This window comes from Zootoca vivipara, chromosome 15, assembly GCF_963506605.1.
Source record: "Zootoca vivipara chromosome 15, rZooViv1.1, whole genome shotgun sequence".
Lineage (NCBI taxonomy): Eukaryota > Metazoa > Chordata > Lepidosauria > Squamata > Lacertidae > Zootoca > Zootoca vivipara.
In genome coordinates this window covers 33,381,140-33,404,431 of record NC_083290.1, presented here as the reverse complement: position 1 = coordinate 33,404,431, position 23,292 = coordinate 33,381,140, and the positions used below count along the sequence as shown (strand labels likewise).

Here is a 23,292-nt window from a genome sequence, read left to right as displayed (position 1 = left end):
AAAAAAAATAAAAAGTGACCCTTTTGCAACTTAAAATGACTGTTTTATAAATTATTAAACTTTCATAGATATATTTGTGTGGTTCTGTTTATAACAATTCAGGAGATAATGGATTCTCAACGATAGACTGGACTAGTGTTTAAGATGGAATATATGGATTACTTTGTGTCCTGGTTGATGTGAGCCAGCTGGTAACATGGTTTCCACATCAGAACCAGATGTAGATCAGTCCCAAACTGATCAGTGTGACATTAAATTTAATGATTAGTTTGCAGAATGAACACAGCAAGGAAGACAAAGGGGCTGTAGGTAAGGTGAACATTAGCATACAACATAAGAAAGCCACTAAAAATTTTTCATGAAAAGGCCGTTGCACCTTCAGCAGGTTTGTACAGATATTAAACAGGTGAATCACACTTGCCATGGTGGAGAAGTTCGATCTGTCTGCAGTGCCACTTAAAAGGCCCAGGATTCTGCCAGAGCAACTGGCAGCCTAATCCTATGAGTACATTAAGCCTCAAACAATACAAAGACATTTGCCAGCAACCAATAGCCAGCGTGCAAGAATCGTATTCCAAGTATTCAATTCTATGGACATTGTACCCAATAAGCAAGCAAGCACTTAGGATGGTGCAGTCCTGTACCAGGAAAACATGATACAACTTAGAATCGTGATGAAAGCACACAGCACATTGCTGTACATAGGATGGGTGTACATAGGATGCTGTACATAGAGTGGCTGGGGAGGCCCAGCCAGATGGGCGGGGTATAAATAATAAATTATTATTATTATTATTATTATTATTATTATTATTATTATTATTATTGGGGCACCGGCTGTCTTTGTGTTCTAGCACTGTTCATCAGTCCCGTTTCCTCTGCTGTTTGCTGCCCTGTCTATAGTCCGCTGCCGGTTGGGCGTGTCAATCTTCTTTAGATTCCAAGGCAGGCTTCATTTCTAAGTGCAGGAAAGAAAAGATTGTGTCAAAATGATTCTGCATCTCACGGACAATGGACAATTGACGGATACCATGGCTGGAGAGGAGGAAGGCAAGAGAGGGCTCGGTCATAGCACAGAGTTGGAGCCATGTTCCTGCCTGCCTCTTCTTTGCACCTGACAAGCTCAGGAGATAACACCTCTTTTTGCGGTGTATGTACTGTGCATGCAAGTAAATACACAAATATCAAGGAGCCAGGTAGCACAGGGCAGCAGTGGGGCGTGACTCCAACATGCCCGGGGTGGGAGGGGTGGGCACCTGCCCACGCAGGGGGGGGGCAAGTGGCAGAGAACAAAAGCATTGCTCAGCCAACCCCCACTGCTGCCGGAGCGAACCCAGCCCTGAGCAGAGGCTGTTGCGCCCTTCTGGCACGCCCCCCCCCCCCAGATCCAAGCCTTGCACGGCTGCTCAGTGGGGGGACGCGGCATAAACGAAAGTCACTTGGCTCGATTGCATTGTGTTTTGAAAGACACTTGCTGCTGCAAGGTGCCTGTTTGTGCGTGTTGTGTTTTCCTTTGGAAGGTTCCGCTTCCAAGTTTGCCACCTGCCCCACATCTCCAGTGGGATGGAGTCAGGTTTCACCACCCCCCTCCCCACGGCTCCCCAAGCCGGTGCCAGACGCTCCCAGTTCAGGATGGTAGTGCCAGGAGGCGGGCACACTGCGCACTCAGAGCCGAGTACCAGCACCGGGGAAGCTGCGCACCCGCCTCCCAGGTGGTTGTGGCCATTTTGTCACACACACCCCTCATTGATGGCACCCGGGGCAGACCGCACCCCCTGCCCTACGCCAATGGCACAGGGATAGAGAAACTTTGACTTCCAGGTGTTTGATGGCATCTCCCATTGCCCTCAGGCAGCATGTCTGGGATAGTCTGGAGGTCCACAGATTCTCCACTCACGATGTAGCACATAGCCTGCCATTTCCCATGTTACAGCAGCTCAAGCAACATTTCCTTGCTTTATATTTGCCCCCACTTATGTGCTCAGGTGCACATGGTTCCCTTTCCTGCCTCCTTCATCCACTGTTCAGTGGTACCTTGGTTCTCAAATGCCTTGGTTCTCAAACCTGGAAGTAAGTGTTCTGGTGTTCTGGTTTTCGAACATTTTTCGAACATTTTTGGAAGCTGAACGTCCGATGCAGCTATCGGCTATTGTTTCCGGGGGAACCTGCACCAGTCAGAAGCTGCGCCTTGGTTTTCAAACATTTCGGCATTCAAACAGACTTCTGGAGTAGATTAAGTTTGGCACTTTTGTTTTTGCTATTTATTTTGCATACAGTGGTACCTCGGGTTAAGAAATTAATTCGTTCTGGAGGTCTGTTCTTAACCTGAAACCGTTTTTAACCTGAGGTACCACTTTAGCTAATGGGGCCTCGCGCTGCCGCCGTGTGATTTCTGTTCTCATCCTGAAGCAAAGTTCTTAACCCGAGGTACTACTTCTGGGTTAGCGGAGTCTGTAACCTGAAGCATCTGTAACCTGAAGCGTCTGTAACCCGAGGTACCAATGTATTATTATTTTTTGAGGTTTTTTCGGTTAATTTGTTTTTGTGACTGTGTGGAACCCAGTTCAGCTTCTGATTGACTGATTGTGTGACTGCGGAAATGGATAAAAGCCCCCCACCCAAACAATGACTATCATCAGTGCAGGTAAGAATTTTTTTATCACCTACAATACTGTCTTATTTATTTTATAGTACAGTACATTGATTATTTCTTTCATTTTATGGATCAATGGTCTCATCAGATAGTAAAATTCATGTTAAATTGCTGTTTGGGGGGTTGTTTTTAAAAGTCTGGAACAGATTAACGGTTTTGCATTACTTTCTGTGGGAAAGCGCGCCTTTGTTTTTGGAATGCTTTGGTTTTGGAATGGACTTCCAGAATGGATTAAGTTTGAGAACCAAGGTACCACTGTATACTTGCAGCAATCATGTGAGGAAGGTTTAGTAGTCAGAGAAACACTGGCCCCAGGTCACCCAGTGAGCTTCATGGGTGGAAATATGAACCTGGGTCTTCCTAACCCTAGTCAGATAGTCTTAAGCAAGGGCTGGATCATCTTTTTCAGCCGCATTCTCTTATGGGGAACCTTTGGAAGAATTTGTTCCAGTGGTAGAGAGAAAACCCAAACAGGGTGTCCTGAAAAGAATGTTATAGGATTCAGGAACTATCTATCCTTCCAACAGGCTGGCAAAGCACTAACTGCTCAGCTTTTCAATTGCTTAAAGAAACCAGAACTACCTTCACTTAGCCAAGCCTTTGCAGCCTGCACACCCTACCAAGGAGAGGCAACTAGCCTTAAAATAATATTAATAAACCTCTGTCACAAGTCCCAGAAAAATAGCAGAAAAGATTCTCCTTAGGTGGCATTTGCTTTGCTGCTGGCAGAATCTTGCCTTCAGCGTGGCAGCAGGCGGCTATTTCGGGGCGTAAGCTTTTCAGTGACACATTTGTTCACGCTACGTTGTTCGTCAACAAGACATTTCCCTCCCACTAAGAGCTACTGTGAGAGTGATGCTTAAAGAAAAGAAAAAATAGCCTGTATATTTAATATACAATACAATACAATACAGAAATTCATATACTGTAATTTTTGTAAGATTACAATAGACTTAGCCCATCACATGGATGTGCATTGTCTTGATATTTATCATTCCAACACATAAGAAACATTTCCCCATTCATCTGTTTGGCTGATTTGTATGTGTCCTTTGAAGGTACGTTAATGTTATAATTGTTCCAATAGGCCATACCTTATCAGTCCAATCAAATAAAGGTAGTGCATTGCTCTCTTTCCAATTTTTTTGCTGTTATCACCACTGTTCCAGCTATTAGTAAATTGATAACTAATTCCAGAGTGTGGTTTTTAAGAGGTCTAAAAGTTCCATCATTGGGATGGATCCAGTTAATAATGAATGATTTCAAATCCTCCCCTTTTCCTCCCTCTATCTTGCTGCTCACCAGTGATCGCTTCTCCTGGTGTTCCAGTGAAAGACAAGGGGTTTCCTGAGCAGGTACAAGTTTTAAATTTGTTCTTCATGTTTAACGCCCATATTCATAGCTGTGTTAGCAGTTTTATCTATTGCATCTAGTAGGGTTGCCATGTGTCCTCTTTTTCCAGGACATGTCTTCTTTTTCATAGCTTTGCAAGATGAGAGTTGTCATAGTGATCCATTGTTAAAAGTTGTTGTTGTTTAGTCGTATCCGACTCTTCGTGACCCCATGGACCAGAGCACGCCAGGCAGTCCTGTCTTCCACTGTCTCCCGCAGCTTGGTCAGACTCACGGTGGCTTCGAGAACACTGTCCAACCATCTCGTCCTCTGTCGTCCCCTTCTCCTAGTGCCCTCAATCTTTCACAACATCAGGGTCTTTTCCAGGGAGTCTTCTCTTCTTATGAGGTGGCCAAAGTATTGGAGCCTCAGCTTCACAATCTGTCCTTCCAGTGAGCACCCAGGGCTCATTTCCTTCAGAATGGATAGGTTTGATCTTCTTGCAGTCCATGGGACTCTCAATAGTCTCCTCCAGCACCATAATTCAAAAGCATCAATTTTTCGGCGATCAGCCTTCTTTATGGTCCAGCTCTCACTTCCATACATCACTACTGGGAAAACCATAGCTTAACTATACAGACCTTTGTCAACAAGGTGATGTCTCTGCTTTTTAAGATGCTGTCTAGGTTTGTCATTGCTTTTCTCCCAAGAAGCAGGCGTCTTTTAATTTCGTGACTGCTGTCACCATCTGCAGTGATCATGGAACCCAAGAAAGTAAAATCTCTCACTGCCTCCATTGTTAAAAGTAGAAGTTGCCAAATGTGTCCTCTTTTTTGATATTCAAAATGCTCTACTCATTTCCTCCAGGGGTTTAAAAGCTTCATCAAACTTCTCTGCGAGCTCTGGTATAAATTGCTGAAGATGCTTCATAAACCCTTCAGCACCCGGGGGCTAATTTGACAGTCGTTCACACCTCCAGCACCAGCTATCAGATTTTGAAAAGCTGGTATCATTAGATCAAGTTGAACTAATTAATCTAAATTGTGTCAATTGGATTTTGAATGGATTGTTACCGTTGTTATAAGAATGTTAAGGATTTTGAATAGATTGTTACCTTTGTTATAAGAATGTTAAGGATTTTGAATAGATTGTTACCTTTGTTATAAGAATGTTAAGGTCTCAAATACAGAATAAATATTCTTAAATGAACACATTTCTGTACATGAGCCATGTGTCTGAAATAGTACGGGAGAGCAATCCTGAAGTCATTTTGATTCTCCCAATGACCGCAAATATTCCTCTGCAGTAAAGGAGGCAAATGAGGAAAGTGTTCCCCTTGTCTTTTTTGCTTACAAATCCTGTCTTAAGGGTGTATTTGTGTATGAATAGGGTGAGCCTGTGACCTGGATTCAGAAACTAAAGTATTAACCATCACAAAAGAATGCCAGGCTGCCCAGGTAATGCAGTCAGTGACCATTATTGGGTATCCTGGCAGACAGAATTTCTGCTGTAGACCGCCTCCTTTTGTGATGTACATATGGTTTTTTGGGGTGCTGGTGGTCCTGGGCTACAGGGTGGGCAATTTCAAAAGTCTATATAAGGGCTTGCACACCATTGTTCAGGGTTTTCCTCCCTCCTGCGTGTGGTGAGTGGGGACCCTGTTGCAACAGTTCCTTGAATAAAGATCAGGTTTGCTAGCCGCTTTGCTTCTCAATATACTCTGGCTGGCCTCTGTTATTTTCTCCTACTGATACTTAAGGACTCTATACGGGCTATGGAATACCCCATAAGGGAAAGGAAGCAGTTTTTCTTATAACACTGTTTTGAATTTTATTCACACCTTCTGCACCCCACCCCTGGACACCTCCTTGCCTCTTATGGAATCTCCTAGGGCAACTTCTTGCGTTCCTGTGAGAGGCTTTCTAAAGATCTCTTGGGCTGCATCAGAATATGCTGGGACAAGAGCAGTACAGTGGTACCTCTGGATACGTACTAGATCCGTTCCGGGTGCTGTTCTCACCCCTAAAATTACGTATCCAGAGTGGTGTCGTGCATGCGTGAAGCACTGATAGAGCGCTTCTGTGCATGCCCAAAGTGTGCAGAACGCTTCTGTGCATGCACGAAGCGCGCAGAACGTTTCTGCGCATGCACGCGCAGCGGAACCCAGAAGTAAACACTTTCGGGTCCGCCGCGTTCTTACCCTGAAAGTACGCAACCTGCAGCGTAAGCAGCCCAAGGTATGACTGTAAAACATCCAGTGCATTTCTTTTAAAGAAAGCAGACAACAGATCTCTTCTGATACCAGTGAGGAAACCTGGGACGGTGCCAATTTTATTGATGATAACTTGTATTCATGTTCTAGGGTTATATAAAGGTAAAGGTAAAGGGACCCCTGACCATTAGGTCCAGTCGTGACCGACTCTGGGGTTGCGCGCTCATCTCGCATTATTGGCCGAGGGAGCCGGCGTATAGCTTCCAGGTCATGTGGCCAGCATGACAAAGCCGCTTCTGGCAAACCAGAGCAGCACATGGAAACGCCGTTTACCTTCCCGCTGTAGCAGTTCCTATTTATCTACTTGCATTTTGACGTGCTTTCGAACTGCTAGGTTGGCAGGAGCTGGGACCAAGCAACGGGAGCTCACCCCGTCACAGGGATTCTGATCAGCAAGCCCTAGGCTCAGTGGTTTAACCCACAGCACCACCTGGGTCCCTGGGTTATATGGCCACCTGGGTCTAGGGTTATATAGTTCCTTTTATTGAATGCTTGCTGGTGACTAGGTGGTGGTGGTGGTGATGATGATATAAAAAAAGCAACTTTTGAATCCATGTGGAATTAATACTTCAGTCCTTCCCATGTTAGCTGCAGGCTGTATGCAACAAAATCTGTATGCAAGGATATTCCATGTGCATCTGTGAAATGGCTTATTGGTGAAGGATTTGGAAGGGGGTGGGGAGGAAGGCAGGGTAAACTCAGCAGGGCTTAAGCTTCAAATACTGGAGAAATTGCTGGTATGACCACCTCACAAAGTTTCTCTTTTTGCCCTAGCAGCAATGAAAATCCAGAAAAGAGTTATCAAGGAGATTGCAGTGGGGGATGCTCTTATTTAATCATAATATATTTTAATAATCAATGGGGTTTTTCCAAATCTGTATTAAATTTTACCCTTTCAGTATGTAAGTTCCATCAATGTTACATGTGATTTATGTAGTATTTTAAAGATGTAGGTTTTATGTACGATTCTATTTTTTTTTAAAAAAATATTTTTTATTAATTTTACAGATTACAAAAAAAATGTATATAAGAAAGACGCTTACATAGACAGATTTTCCACCTTCTTTCCACCCCCCTCCCATGGGCCCTCCCCTGCCACAGGAGAATCCCATGCAGGCGGGCAGTTGAAGATGGTCCATTTTGTAGTTGAGTTTATGTCCCCCCCTCCCCCAGAGTCCCCTCCTGCCACCAGAGAGCTCCAGGGGCAGAGAGCAGGGAGACAACCACCCAGCTATCCAGAAAGAAAAAATCTATACTAAAAAAAAGAAAGAATTTCAAAAAAAAATGATAGAAAAGAAAAAAGACAAAAAACAATAATAAAAACAATCTTTTTCAAATTTACATTAATAAACCATATTTTGTGGGCTTCCCCTACCTCCCCCCTTTCCCGGTTTTCATCCCTTTACTATCCTCTTTAACAGTTTCCTTATCTATAAACTGCTTACTTTTCCTCTTCATAAAATTTTTAAACTTAGCTAATACCATTTTCACTAAATCTCTTAATACCTATAATTCATAATCCAATTTTTCTTCCCTCGCCTAATTCCCCCCCCTCAATAGACTTCTTAAAATTTTTAAATCCCTAGACTTCTTTTATTTTAACTTTTCCCATAATCAACTCTTGCACTCTAACAAATCCCAATATAACCTTTCTCCCCCAAATTCCGGCTACCTCCCTCCAATCCAGTAAGTTCCGTAGTCAACAATCCTAATTTGATCTTGATAATCCATCCTAATAATTACACTCCCATTCTTCCTTCACCCCACCCCCTTTTTCCAATGTTTTGCCCCCCAGATATCCATGAGGGCCCCCTGAGTTTCTCCCCTTCTTAAGTTGTTCATGTCCTTCTCCTTGTGGGAAATCTGTAATTCCATTGGTTCCTGTCGTTCCCTCCTCAAAGGAGGGGTACTCCGCTTCTCTTTTTGTAAAACAATGTCAACTTTTCCCTTGTGGTGTGCTTCGTTTTGTGTTGTATTGTCCCAGTCATCATCATTGTTATCTTCATGCTGCAAATCAGAGTCCACCTCATTGTCAAAATCATCCAAATTTCTGTCACTGTCATTGTCACTATCTTCCTCTTCCATTTCCATTTCAATATCTTCATCATCTAAGAAATCATATTCAGCAATCACCATCTGAAATTGCTGCTTTAGTTCTTGCTGTTGAATCTCATCTCGGCATAGTCCTATTTTTAGTTCCCACATGGCTGTCAAAACAATCCGCTGGAACTCAGGCGAGTACCTTTTTGTTGACATAGTTCCGTCTTGTCAAGGTCACTACTTATCGTGTGGGGTGAAAAATGGTCACTGCTTATTTTCCCAGTCTCAGCAAAGTAGTTGCATTTTCCATTTCCAAATTCACAAAGATCCAAACCAACATTTCACAATCCAAACATTTCAAAGCATATACTTCTAACTTCTTAAAAGTCTTAATGAAATAAAGCTCATTTATAAATCCTCATCAGCTCACTGGGTTGTCTGGGCTGCCGGCTCCCAGGGAAACAAAAGGCTTTCCTCATTCTTCTTCATCTTTCTGCAGGGAATCGTCCTTCTCCTCTTTTACCCTGCATCCAGGGGAGAACTTTTTTATGTCTTTGAGGATACCTTTTAACCATTCAGTTCGTGGCTTCGGGTATTTATTTTACTGTTCCTTAGCTACCGGTGGGAGGGGGTGGCTTCCGTTTTGTCTCCCTCTCTCCCAAATTCCAAATTAATCCAAATTAATATTCAATATCCAATCCAAATTTGAGAGCTTACTTACAGTCTTGATTTCTAATTCTTTCTTTTAGAAGAATCCAGCGCTCTCCGCCTCCGGCTCGGAGCTTCTCTCCGCTAGAGCGACGATGGTGCTCAAAATGGCCCCCGCGACTTCGACCCTTCTCACTCCGGCGCTCTTACTAGGGCAGCCGGATAGTTGGGGAGTCCGGTTTTGGGGCTCTGCCGAGCAGTTTTGCCCCCGGGACGCCCGACCCGGGGTTCTATGGGGTGCAGCGTTGCTCTCGCTGCCCTCCCTCCTCTAGCAGAGACGGGCTGTCTCGGAGCGAGACAAAGACCCCGCCGATCGGCGCTGGCGCTGGACCGGAAGCCCTTTTTATGTACGATTCTAAGCAGTAACATGGTTTTATGCAGCTTTTTATACTGTTGGGTTTTGTGCTGTGTTTATTTATCTGATATGCGAATGCCTATGGGCCAAGCCTTAATAAACTACGCAAAGTTCCCCATCCATACAACAGGAGTAAAAGCAACCAAAGAGGGTTGCAGTGGAGACCAAACATAGACAAGGTGGTAAATAGAGCATTTTGCACACTTAAATGTGCTGTTGCCAGCTGGACCGCTTGTGTTCAGCAGAACAGGGTTTTTAATAATAATGGGGACTAGCAGTGTGCCTTCCCTCATTCATATTTCTCTTTAGAGATGGGGTGGATATCAGGGGCATTGCTGCTTCCAGGGATCGTTCGTGCGGTTGCTCTGTGCTTTGCTGCATGTAGCCTTGGAGCTGCTCTCTGAATGAAAACTGTTTTCCCCACTCTCTACGGAGTTAACGAAAAGCACGGCAGGCAGTCACACTGACTGCACTGGGTTTTTTCCCCTTCCTTGGCACTTGCCATGCAAAGTAAATTTCCAGAGCTTCCCACAAATGCAGGAGGGTTTGAAACATCCTGAATCCTTTCTTATACTCAACGTCTTTTTTAAAAAAACAACAACAACAAACAGTAGCTGATTATGAAGCGGTTGGGATACACACTGGGGAGCCCCTATTGGAAGCGTTTACACAAGCAAGCCTAACGGTATATTTATGTAATTATCATGTGGCGACAGAAGAACATCTCTCCAAGGCCAGACGTTGGAGGCAAAGGACAAGACTTAATCTGAGATACAGGCTTTTAAATAAAATGCTTAGGGGTACTCTCATTTTGACTCAAGAAAATCACCATTTTATAGTTCAAACCGGGGGAAATAAATACAGTAAATGGACAAAAGTACAAAGATCCACAAAATGTTTAGGGGTATGCATACCCCTGCATCCCCCCCCCCAGAAAAAAGCACTGGCGACAGGCAAGTAGGTCCTGGGTTGGGACAGGGTGGGCCCAATCACAGGGATGAGTCAGGGTGGGGGAGGGGCTGGGATAGGTAATGGGTCAGAACAGGGTGGGGGGGGAGACACAGGGATGCCCCTGTGTAAACATAACACACATAAAACGGGGACTCTGAAGGTCAGGGGAGTTTGAAGGAGGGACCAGATAGATTTATTAGAGACTAGCGGGCCCTGCCACACGTTGCTGTAGCTCAGTCTGTTAAATGGAGCATCAGAGCTACAGCAACGTGTGGCAGGGCCCGCTAGTCTCTAATAAATCTATCTGGTCCCTCCTTTCTTTTCTTTCTAAATTGCAAGCAAAAGCTGCTCTGTTTACCCTGACTTTCGATGGTTAGCCGAAATGTTTTGTTTACTTGGTGCCTGTTTTAGTTGGCAGATAAAAGAGTTTCAGCTGTCTAATTTGTGGCAACTTGTTTTATGAGAAACTTGCTGCGGCACAGATGGCATGTGTATCTTTTGGTCTTAGTGAATTCTTCTTAGCTGCCCCATTCAGGGGAGAAAGTATGCAAATATTTTCACGAAGTAATGACTAAATAAAGCAGTGTGCTAAATTAGACTTCCTTCATAGTAAACAAAGAATGCTAGTAGACAGGGCTTTGTATCACAAAAGGGTCGTTGAGATCCATTTTTTTTCTGCATGCAAAATTAATTTGCTAGTTCCCATGCATTCTGTTTTGTTCAGGCTATAGCTATGGCTATTATTCCACCGCTTGTCATCAGCTCTAGTCTGGGCCGACCCACCTATTGGGCAAGGTGAGTTAACTTGAGCGGCAAAATCCACAGGGGCAGCAGATCCTGATGTTGATCTTTATTTCCCCCTTCTTCCTGATGTAGATCTTCACTCACTCCTTCTTCCCTGTTGGGGAAGGACGCCATTTTGTCATTCACCTCGGGTGCCAAAATGCCCTGGGTCGGCCCTGACACCAGTGGAAAAGCTTGACAAAATGCATCAGGATTAGGGATGAGCAGATCTATCTGTTTTGGTTTCTTATATTCCTGCTCTTCAGTTCTCCACATTTTCACATCCGTTTGCAATTTTGCAAGGGTACGTCCTCTTGAAAATTCACCAGCATTTTAATGTGGTTCCCCACCCCCCAAAGATACACATTTTTCCTTGCAGTTTTGCCCAGTGCTTTTTTTTTCTGGGGGTACCCAAGGGCATGCAGTACTGGTACCTTTTTTTCAAGAAGAAAAGCTCTGGTTAAAAATGTAACACTTACTGTAACAACTTCATGGTGAATACTGGCACCCTTTTTTCTAGAAGAAAAGCACTGATTTTGCCAAACATGATGCATTTTTGGTTTGTTACTTTCAACAATATAGGCATAAATGCGTTAGTCTGTAAGGTGCTACACAACTCGTTGTGGTCTTTTGCTACAGCAGCCTAGCATGACCTAAAGAGGAGCAGACATATCAGAGACCAGGCTGAGGAGTACTGCTCCGATGAGGAATGGTGGGAGATCCCTCTCCCTCTCCCCCTGGCTCCTGACCAGGATCCTGAAGCTGCCCAGGAGCAGTGGGGCAGTACAGATTTGGAACAGTGGTTTGCAGAGGGGCAAAATTCTGAGGACAAAAGTTGGGGAAAACAGCAAAGTGAAGAACCGGGAGAGAAAGAGCTAACCGACTCTCTCTCACTGGGGACTGTCCAGCCTATTAGTCCAAGGACACGTAGAGCGGATAAGGTGGCTACACAAAAAGCACAATGGTTGCAAGATCAGGTTGCAAGATGCGGAGGTGACCAGGGGAGAAGTGGGTGGAAACCTTAATTGGGAACACCTTCATTCCAAGAATGGCTGCTTTGCTCTTTTGCTGTGATCATTAAAGACTCTTTAAATGGTAAGGGACTCTTTTCACTTTGTCCTGCTTATCTACGGCCAAAGGAGAGGAGGAAGCCGAGTCCCTGAAGCCTGACAAGACATGAACAAATCTGAGTTGTGCTGTGGTCATTGTCCACAAAAGTTAGAAAGCTTGGCTTTCTGCTGGTCTTACTTACCAATAATTTCACTGTTGGGATGAGCCGAGTTTCCATTGGCACAGAGATTGTGCTTAGGCTTCGACATCTCCAGACCAGCCAAGAGGGTCATAAAATCCACTACAGTGTCAATGTCTTCCTTATCCGCCCTGACATCCCTCAGAGTGCACAGCACGCTCAGCCTGCTGAAGGACTTGACCTCCGAGATGTTGGCACGCAGGAACAGCAAAATGATGTTCAGGTCGTTCAGAGGGCAGGTCAGCATCTTCCTGCTGAGGAGGTCAAAAGCCGGCAGCATCTCATAGATGGATAGGAGTCGCTTGTCCCACTGGCACAGCTGGAGCAGGTGGTAGATGACGATGGGCCCCAGAAGGACATACACGCACCCGATGCAGATGCTGGTCACCTGGAAGACGGTGAAGAAGACGAGCTTGCAAGGGACCGAGCCTGGGATGTGAAGCTCATCTCTTAGCAGGCCCACTTTGATGGTGCAGCTGAACTCATCTTGGAAAAAGACGCCCACATGGAAGTAGCCCAAGTAGAAGCAGGTGGCAGCGAGGAGGAAGAGGAGGAGGAGGTTCCGTAGCACGTAAACCCCAACGAGGTAGTAGGAGCGCTGCTTGCAAGTGAGGTACCTCTCCAGTAATGGGAATTCAAAATAGCGTTCCCTGCGAGCCCTTGGTGAGAGACAAACAAGGACTGTTTACCATTATAGCTGGAAAAGAGCTTGGATCTACAGATCTGGTCATCGGTGGGGCTCTGCCTTACAGGGGAGAGAACATGATTGAGGAGAGGCTGCAATGGTGCAGGCAGGTATTTTTAGGCTCTGGAGTCTGGACTTAAATGGCTTTAACAGGCTGGTGGTGATAGAATTATTTAAATCAGTGGTTCCCAAAGGTCCCCCACCCCCACCCACAGACCACTTGAAAATTGCTGAGGGTCTTTGCGGACTACTTAATGCCTCCACCCCCTTGCAAGTTACAGCAATTGTAATTCACTGTGCACAATGCTGTATGTTTTTCCATTGTATTTTGTTGCTTCTTTTGCTTCCTATGTTGCATTTTATTATACAGTGGTACCTTGGTTCTCAAACTTAATCAGTTCTGGCAGTCTGTTCAACTCCCAAAACCATTCAAAAACCAAGACATGGCTTCTGATTGGCTCTAGGAGCTTCCTGCACTCAAGCAGAAGCCGCATTGGATGTTCGGCTTCCAAAAAACGTTTGCAACCGGAACACTCTCTTCTGGGTGTGCGGTGTTTGGGAGCTGATTTGTTTGATAACTAAGCTGTTCAGGAAACAAGGTACCACTGTATTATCATTTGAATCCTATGGAATTTGGATTGTTATACCATCAAATGCAATATAGGAATTAGAAGAAGCAATAAAAATACAATGCAAAATCAAACTGGATATTTAATGTGGACTCACTTGAATGAAACTCACAAACCACCAGTGGTCCACAAGCCACAGTCTGCGAACTGCTCCTTTTTATTATTAATATTAATCCTATAATTATTGTTATTATTAATCCAATATATTGTTATTAATATTAATTCAATTTCTTACCCACCATTCACCATAAGGACATAGGGCAGGTTACAGCAATTTAAAAGATACAGTCTTAAAAACAGTTGAAAGTAAGTTACAGTTGCAAGAATAGCATGGTAATGTTTATTGCTTCACCTATACAGTGGTACCTCGCAAGATGAATTTAATTCGTTCTGCGAGTCAATTCGTTTTGTGAAAAATTCGTCTTGCAAATCGCGGTTTCCCATAGGAATGCATCAAAATTTCTTTTTTTTGCCCATAGGAACACATTAATTAAATTTCAATGCATTCCTATGGGAAACCGCGATTCGCAAGATGAATTTTTCGCAAAATGAATTCGTCTTGTGAGTCACCATCAGATTGCAAGATGCATTCATCTTGCAAAAAATTCGTCTTTCAGGGCATTCGTCTTGCGAGGTACCACTGTACTGCACATTCAGCCAGTTAAGGGACCTGAACTTCTGCCCTAAAGTCCCTTCCAGCAATTGCTCTCCAGGAATTTATCGGCGAGGGAGATGCCAGGGACTGAACCTGGAACCTTCCACATGCAAAATGGGTGCCCTACCACCTCAACTACAGGGGTGCCAACTTGAATAAACTATTGTGGGGTGTGGGGTGTGTCAGTTTACATTTCTTAGTACAGAATGTATTGATCTGATGTCTAGAGATCTTTCCTATTCTAATTAATTCAAGAGGGTTCTGGATTCTTCTGGAAGCTTCTCTGTGTGAAAGAAAAAAGCAGAAGGTTCCTGATGTTTGGGTTATTCCTCCAGAGAAGCTGAACACAGCTGGCTTAAACTAGTTCTGTTATCTCTTTCTATCAAGGTCATGCTGACTATAAAAGTAAGGCCAGAAGGAGTCTGGGGTTCACTTTCTCTTTCTATCTCCCTTCCGTCTGGTGTGGTGTTCTGTCTATAGTGTTAAGGTTTAGACATATTCTAAGTGACTAGTATCTTGAAGCCCGTTAAAATAACGGGTGCTAGAGCACGTGTCTCGGCAGCGGCAAGGCCGGATCGCAACCCTGGCACTCGGCTATAGGAGAAGCCGGGGCCGCGGCCACCGCTTCACGCCGTGCCGCCCGGAGAGGCGGGCACAATGGGCGGCCAGGTGGGAACGGAGGGGAAGCCCTGGGACCCTCGGCGCACATCCCCGCCGGTGGAGGCGGCTTCGTGTGACTGGCAGGAAGGAAGGACGACGTTCGCAGGGCGGGGGGAGTTGGGAGGCGGCTGAGGGGAGGAGCGGCGGCTGCCGCCGCCTCACAACACACCGCCTAGATAGGCGGGCACAACCGGCGGCTGGGCAAGAACGGAGGGGAAGCCCTGGGACAGCGCAGGCGTCGTCTCCTTCACCGCCTCCACCGGCGGGGATGTGCTCCGAGGGCCGCAGGCTCCCCCGATGGACAACTGAGCAGCTGAAGAGGCCGAGCACGCTGAGCAGGCGGGAGGATGGGGTGCGGGAAGATGGCATCTTGCTGTCCCGCAGCAGCAGCAGCCGCTCTTGAACGGGAGGCGTGAGGAGAAGCTGCCAGTGGCTCGTTTACTGGTTTCTGGTTCTCTTCATCGGTGGGGAGAGTGCGCGGTGTGTGCGTCCAGTCTCTGCGTCCAATCCCTGTGTCCATGGGGCACATGCGCAGTAGCGCAAACCCAGAGACACAGGGACTGGATGCAGAGACACAGGGACTTTATTATATAGGATTGTAAGTTTAAGTTAAGTCTGCTGCAGCAGGATTTCTTATGGACAGGCCCAGTCCTAAATGTATTGGATCTGTGGCCATTATGCTCATTTGCCTTCAGTAGCAGTAAAGCTCTGCTAGATGAAATGCAATTGCCTCTGGTCTATTTTTATGGGAATCCTGCAACGTGTTTATGTTTTTACTCTGCTCACTATAGGTTGGAATCTACTCTGGATCAATATTGGGTAGAATTCCATGGCAGGGGGTCCACATACGCCATTTGAATGACAATGCCCATCAACTTTTTTGGGGGGGGGGGTCCCTGGCACCCTCAAATATTTTATGGGGGGGTTGAAGAGTTCTCGGCCCCTGAGAGTTGGCTCCTGTGCTCAACTGCATCCCCTCTTCTCAGCCATCCGTTTGAGCTTACTTGTCATATTCCTCCCATAGCTCTTCTGGGTCGGTACCAGACTGTTGTAGTTTCACCATGTGTTGCACTAAGCGGATGGACCGGTTGTAGGATTTATCCAGCTCATCGATGATGAAGAGCAGGTCGCAGTTCAGCGACGAGGCAGCCGCATATCTCCAGAGCAGAGAAGGCAGGTACATGGCGACGGCAATCACCAGCAAGGAATATGGGAAGACCTAGGTGGAGGGAGACAGAAAAGCACACTAAGAACTGCCGAGGCATCAGGGGCATGGGAGATAGGCCCAGAGATGGAAAGAAGATAGAGTTCCTACCAGAGAAGAATGGCAGATGAAGTTAATGGACTATGCTGAAATGGCTAAAATGACCGGAAGAGTCAGAAATCAGGAAGACCAAAATTTAAACAAGGAATGGGGAAAATTTATAACTTTTCTTAAAGACCATTGTAAACAGTTAAAATCATTAGTAGGATTGGAATATCACTTGTAGTCTAAGGGTGAATTCTGGGCATAATGGAAAAGGTAAAAGATTTGGAGTATTATAAAAGATGTGGGATGAAATGATTAATAATAGGACCCACAAAGGGGAGGATGGAAGTCCAGGAGATTCCTCGGAATCTTGTTTTTATTATTTATGTCTGATATATCACTGAAATGTTAAGTTGAAATACCGTACTATATAGTAAATACACTAATCCTCCTTCCTGATACCTTGAGGACCCAGAGGGATCTGGATCGAGAGTCTCCCATAGTATCGTAGTCATAGTGAAGCAAGGAGTCCCAGCACACAGCGTCAACGTAGGCCGATTGCTTCCCTGTGAAGTTGGCAGGAGAGAAGCAACTGATCTGGGAGCCTGGAGGGGAGAACAAGGCGGAAACAAAGCCATTAGCCTCCAGGACCGTTTCTGCTGGTACTTCATCCAGCTGCTCCATCAAACTGCAAGAAAGCTGAACACTGCTTCATCCCAGCAGTAGCAACCTTGTGACTCAAGCAAGCAGATGGTCTTCCTGGTCAATGAGGAGAATGAGTCCGGTCCTCCCAGCAAATGCTCCTGATCAAACTGCTCCCCATCTTCCTTAAAAAAAAATTATTTCGGGGCACTCTCATTTTGACTTAAGGAAACCACCATTTTATAATTCAAATTGGGGGAAATAAATACAGTAAATGGACAAAAGATTCACAAAATGTTTAGGGGTATGCGTACCCCCCTGCGTACATCCCGGGGGGGGGGAGAGCACTGGCTGTGTTACATTAGCACAACCAGCTTTTGGTGACAGTCAGCCCATGGAGCGACAGTCCATGCGCCGAAGTTCAACACATTGAGATTTTCTCCAGGCCATTTTGAAGGGCGAAAAGTGTGTGTGTGGGGGGGTAACGCTGGGGCATAAAGAGAGAGGTTGCTTGATTTAGGGAAGCAGGGGAAGCCTGCCCTGCTTTGCAACCTCAGGCGAAACCGGAATGTGCCCCCCCCCGCCCTTCTGCTGACACTGTAATGCCCTGCTCTTGCCACACTTGGCGAGAGGGGGAACGATCCGCAAGGCCTTCCTGCTCATCTTCTCAACTACAGGGCCCCCCGCAGATGTGCTTTTACGGCAGAGTAAGGAGAGGAATTAAGGTTGCTGGAATTTCCGCGTGCTAAACGAGAACCTACCAAATCTGCAGTTCACATACCAATACATGAACTGAGACAAACCACTGTCACGTAATTTGCACTTATCACTTTGAAATGCAAATTCTCCAGCCATAAAATGTGTTCAAAATGGTGTGTACTAGTGAAAAGTGCATGTGAAAATATTATTATTATTATTATTATTGAATTTATATACCACCCTATACCCGGAGGTCTCAGGGTGGTTCACAGAAAAGATCACAATATAAAAAGTCAAAATAAGAACAATAACTCAATAATACCCCCCCCCAAAAAAGAGCCACATTTTAAAAGGGTATAGGATATAGTGAAAAAGTGTGTTCTATTAGGGGGGAATTCTGAGTAAATATGTATGCCATTGCATCATTAATCATTCTGAACTCTGGGCTCCCCTGTATGCTACCTTTTTTCACACATGCATTTGAGCCTAAACAATGGGAAATTGCTTTACAATCCTATATAATAATGTCCATGTTGTCCCTGCGTCCAGATGTCCCGTGTGTCCCTGGGGTACTGCGCATGTCCCCCAGAGACACAGGGATTGGACGGAGGGACAACCAGGGACACAGGGATTGGACCCGTGCTCTCGGGACACAGGGAACAGCCAACTGCCGCTCCGCCAACCGCCGCTCCGAAGCCCAGTCTCATGCTGGAGGTGCGCGGTGAGGCGGCGGGGGAGAGAAGCGCTCCCCCCCCGGCAGCCTTGCCGCACACCTCCGGCATGGGACGGCGCTTCCTCGGGGAACCCGAGGAAGCCGAAGCGGCAGCGGGCGCGGAGGGAGGCCCGCTTTGGCTTGGCAGCGGCGGGAAGAAGGGGAGGAATTCCTCCCCTTTTTCCCGCCGCCGCCAAGCCAGTCCCGGAGCCGAATTGCGGCGCGGCGGGGTTTTTCGCCGTTTGCCTCCCCCTCGAGGGAAGGCAAACGGCGAAAACCCCCCGCTGCGGACTGGCTTGGCGGTGGCGGGAAGACCCGCCAAGCCAGTCCCGGAGCCGATTTGCGGCGCGGCGGGGTTTTTCGCCGTTTGCCTCCCCCAGGGGAAGGCAAACGGCGAAAAGCCCCCGCTGCGGACTGGCTTGGCGGTGGCGGGAACATCCCGCCACCGCCAAGCCAGTCCCAGAGCCGAATTGCGGCGCGGCGGGGTTTTTCGCTGTTTGCCTCCCCCAGGGGAAGGCAAACGGCGAAAACCCCCCGCTGCGGACTGGCTTGGCGGTGGCGGGAAGACCCGCCACCGCCAAGCCAGTCCCGGAGCCGATTTGCGGCGCGGCGGGGTTTTTCGCCGTTTGCCTCCCCCAGGGGAAGGCAAACGGCGAAAACCCCCCGCTGCGGACTGGCTTGGCGGTGGCGGGAAGACCCGCCACCGCCAAGCCAGTCCCGGAGCCGATTTGCGGCGCGGCGGGGTTTTTCGCCGTTTGCCTCCCCCAGGGGAAGGCAAACGGCGAAAAGCCCCCGCTGCGGACTGGCTTGGCGGTGGCGGGAACATCCCGCCACCGCCAAGCCAGTCCCGGAGCCGAATTGCGGCGCGGCGGGGTTTTTCGCTGTTTGCCTCCCCCAGGGGAAGGCAAACGGCGAAAACCCCCCGCTGCGGACTGGCTTGGCGGTGGCGGGAAGACCCGCCACCGCCAAGCCAGTCCCGGAGCCGATTTGCGGCGCGGCGGGGTTTTTCGCCGTTTGCCTCCCCCTCAGGGGAAGGCAAACGGCGAAAAGCCCCCGCTGCGAACTGGCTTGGTGGTGGCGGGTCTTCCCGCCACCGCCAAGCCAGTCCCGGCAGGCCGCTTCCTCTAGCGCCCGTTTTTAAACGGGCTAAAATCCACTAGTCCTATATAATAAAATAATGTCCATGTTGTCCCTGCGTCCAGATGTCCCGTGTGTCCCTGGGGTACTGCGCATGTCCCCCAGAGACACAGGGATTGGACGGAGGGACAACCAGGGACACAGGGATTGGACCCGTGCTCACGGGACACAGGGAACAGCCAACTGCCGCTCCGCCAACCGCCGCTCCGAAGCCCAGTCTCATGCTGGAGGTGCGCGGTGAGGCGGCGGGGGAGAGAAGCGCTCCCCCCCCCGGCAGCCTTGCCGCACACCTCCGGCATGGGACGGCGCTTCCTCGGGGAACCCGAGGAAGCCGAAGCGGCAGCGGGCGCGGAGGGAGGCCCGCTTTGGCTTGGCAGCGGCGGGAAGAAGGGGAGGAATTCCTCCCCTTTTTCCCGCCGCCGCCAAGCCAGTCCCGGAGCCGAATTGCGGCGCGGCGGGGTTTTTCGCCGTTTGCCTCCCCCTCGAGGGAAGGCAAACGGCGAAAAGCCCCCGCTGCGGACTGGCTTGGCGGTGGCGGGAAGACCCGCCACCGCCAAGCCAGTCCCGGAGCCGAATTGCGGCGCGGCGGGGTTTTTCGCCGTTTGCCTCCCCCAGGGGAAGGCAAACGGCGAAAAGCCCCCGCTGCGGACTGGCTTGGCGGTGGCGGGAACATCCCGCCACCGCCAAGCCAGTCCCGGAGCCGAATTGCGGCGCGGCGGGGTTTTTCGCTGTTTGCCTCCCCCAGGGGAAGGCAAACGGCGAAAACCCCCCGCTGCGGACTGGCTTGGCGGTGGCGGGAAGACCCCCCACCGCCAAGCCAGTCCCGGAGCCGAATTGCGGCGCGGCGAGGTTTTTCGCCGTTTGCCTCCCCCAGGGGAAGGCAAACGGCGAAAAGTCCCCGCTGCGGACTGGCTTGGTGGTGGCGGGAAGACCCGCCACCGCCAAGCCAGTCCCGGCAGGCCGCTTCCTCTAGCGCCCGTTTTTAAACGGGCTAAAATCCACTAGTCTATACAGAATGCCTCATTGGACCTGAAATAGAGATTGAATCTGCAGTGTCTAACACATATAGATGTTGGGGGTGTAGTACTGAGAGTCCCCTTAGAGGCATACGATGTGGGCTTTTCCAGAGATATATTCCTTTTGGTCTGAAGCTGTTGCTCGCATCTGTTTTGTATTGGCAAAATCCTTTATATTTGCAGATGCCCATGTGCCTTTAAATGATACCCCTGTGGTAAAGGGCTTAACAGATGGGAAACAAAAGTGGATTTTGCGAGCCCTTGTGGTGGCAAAGACACGTAGACCTCCAGTCTAGAATAGTACATACTGTACCCATGATCTCTTACATAGTGGTCTGAGAACCTCACTACACTGGCTACATTTGAACGTATTTCATATATAGGAATAAATTTCAAGTGGATTCCTATTTGGATACCTAGAGCTTTTACATTAACTTGCATGCTTCATTTAAGATTTGTGTTCTGGTGGCCACTGTATTCGCAACGTGAAATGATGGTTCTGTTATTGTTCGTATTATTTGCTTATTGTTTCTCTTTTTCCTTCGTCTCTTTTTCTTCTTCCATTTCATTTTTTTAAAAAGATTCTTGTTAAATTTGCAAATTTTTTTAAAAAAAGTTTAAAATTGGAATTGGGCCAGAGTCCTAAGGCAGGGAGATGTATAAATATTTATACTGATGTTTTCTTACTTATCATCTGGTGGAGCCAAAATTTATTGGCTGAAGTTTCCAAAATTTGAATGTAAAATGTCAGAATAAAGTTCGTAGTTCAGATACGGATTTTTATTTTGAAATTTGAATGCTCTAGGCTTCTTGACATACATTTGGCAAGTGCTGAATACAAAAGCACACAAGAGAGGAATAACTAAATAATATTGCACCCCAACTAACAAATACTAAAATCAAGTATTCCAGTGCATATATAGTTCATAAACAATTTAGTGAATTATCTAGTAGACATCTGAGTGCAGAAAGAACATCTAAAGCTGTTCAACCTTTTGCAGAAAAGTTTTTGGAAGAAATGAATTTCAGTTTGAGAATAGAGCAGGTTAGATTACAAATATTTAGGCTTTTGTTCAAAGGCATTTTGGACTAGAGACAGGTTAGGGTGCATTTAGTTCCCATTGTAATCAGTGCCACTAACTTTTTCACATTGATTTTAATTCTCAGGCCCAAAGTGCAGCTAACGCGGAGTGGATACAGCCCAATGAGAATATATTTTAAGTCGGTTTAACTAGAACCCTGGAACAAATAGTAATAACAGTAAAGAAAGCAGGTTAACGTACCCGACGAAAATTCCCGTGCAAATGACAGGGACACGAGCAGGAGGGGCAGCCCCACAGTGACAAACTTCACAATGCGGTCACACGATAGCTCCAAGCGAAGCCCCTTTGCCCTGGAGCCATTCGGATCCGGAAGCAAAGCATCCGAGAGCATATACTCGCCCGCAGTGTGTGCAATCGACATGGTACGTTTTGGATGGGCCAAGCACAGGCAAGAGGAGAAGAGGCAGCTGCTGCTACCACACTGCTCACCAACGGCATCTAAAAGCTCGACGTTTGCGCTTGCCAAACTGAAAGCTTTATTTGCAGAGAATTAAGCACCGGACAGCTGCAAATGACAGCCTTGGATGTTTGCGAAAGGGAACGGTAATTACAAGGCAACCCGGTTTCTTACAAAGCAGCGACTGCTGCCGGCCCCAGAAATAGCGCAAGAAGCAGAGGAGCGTTGCGACTGCTGGGAACACCATGTACCTCCATCTACCACAGGCATAGCAAGGCAAGGCTGGGTCCTTGTGGTTTTACATCCCTCTCTCATAAACAGATGTTATTTCCAGCAAGCATCTGCAGGAATGTGGGGCTGTGGATTTGGTTTGACATCCAGGAACACGCAGGGGTGGGCTTTCGGGGTTAGCTGACTAGTGGGAATCGTGGACCATACTTGCATTTTCAGAGCACGGCGGTGGCTTAATCACACGCAGGACACCTGCATTCAGGGAGTATTTTTAGCCCTGTGGGGTACGCAGTGGGATTGGCAAGGCCCTTTCCATACTTGATATTAAAAAGGCAAACTTCGTGGATTTTGCAAACCCTATAGACCCTACAGGTCTTCAGTAGTAAATTGAATGCAGATGATCTGGAGAATTGATCCCTGGGTGGAGAACATCAGGGGGCCAAATGCAGTCTTCCATCCTCTCTAACTGACCTGTGGGACTCTACAGCAAACACTCTTCTCAGACCTCCCCCTGCTTTGCACACTCCTTGGCTGTTTTTGCCTGGCTGGAATGAGCCTTTTCATGGCTAGATGGGGGATGTTTGAATATGAAGAAACGAGCATTTTGTACAGAGACAAAATTCATATTTGCCCCACCCACCATTTGCGCATGTGGACTCTGGGTGCTTGTTCAGAAGGGAATGTGGCTCTCAGGCTGAAAAGGACAGCAGGATAAAATATTTTTGATTGATTGATTGAAATATTAGAAAGCAGCTTTGTTCTATCCTGAGGCAGCACTAAGCACTACTACCGTACTTAGCATTTGTATAACACATTATTAAATTATCATCCTAGCTACGACCCTCTAAGGCATAGGTGCCAAGTTCTGGATTGAAAAATCCGGGATCAGCAGTGCCGCGGCACTGGAAGTTGCTTATACGTACTTCCGGACATGCGTAGAAGCGACTTCTGGTGCTGCAGACATTTTGGAAATGGGCACAGCGGCATTGGAAGTCGCTTCTACGCATGTCCAGAAGTGCGTAGAAGCGACTTCTGGCGCCGCTCTGCCCATTTCCAAAATGTCTGCAGCACCAGAAGTTGCTTCTACGTATGTCCGGAAGCGTGTAGAAGCAACTTCTGGCACTGCAGACATTT

The 23,292-nt window shown here is 47.3% G+C and overlaps 1 protein-coding gene across 1 annotated transcript; it reads right to left on the bottom strand.

Moving 5' to 3' along the window:
* Nucleotides 1-240: 240 nt before the first annotated feature.
* PANX3 (pannexin 3) lies at nt 241-22,339 on the bottom strand. The gene is made up of 5 exons (XM_035139422.2): nt 21,711-22,339; nt 16,684-16,826; nt 15,977-16,191; nt 12,347-13,002; nt 241-958 (listed from the first exon to the last, which is right to left on the bottom strand). The coding sequence occupies exons 1-5, from the start codon at nt 21,889-21,891 to the stop codon at nt 924-926; spliced, it is 1,230 nt and encodes a 409-aa protein (XP_034995313.2). The 5' UTR covers nt 21,892-22,339; the 3' UTR covers nt 241-923.
* Between the last annotated feature and the right edge of the window lie 953 nt (nt 22,340-23,292).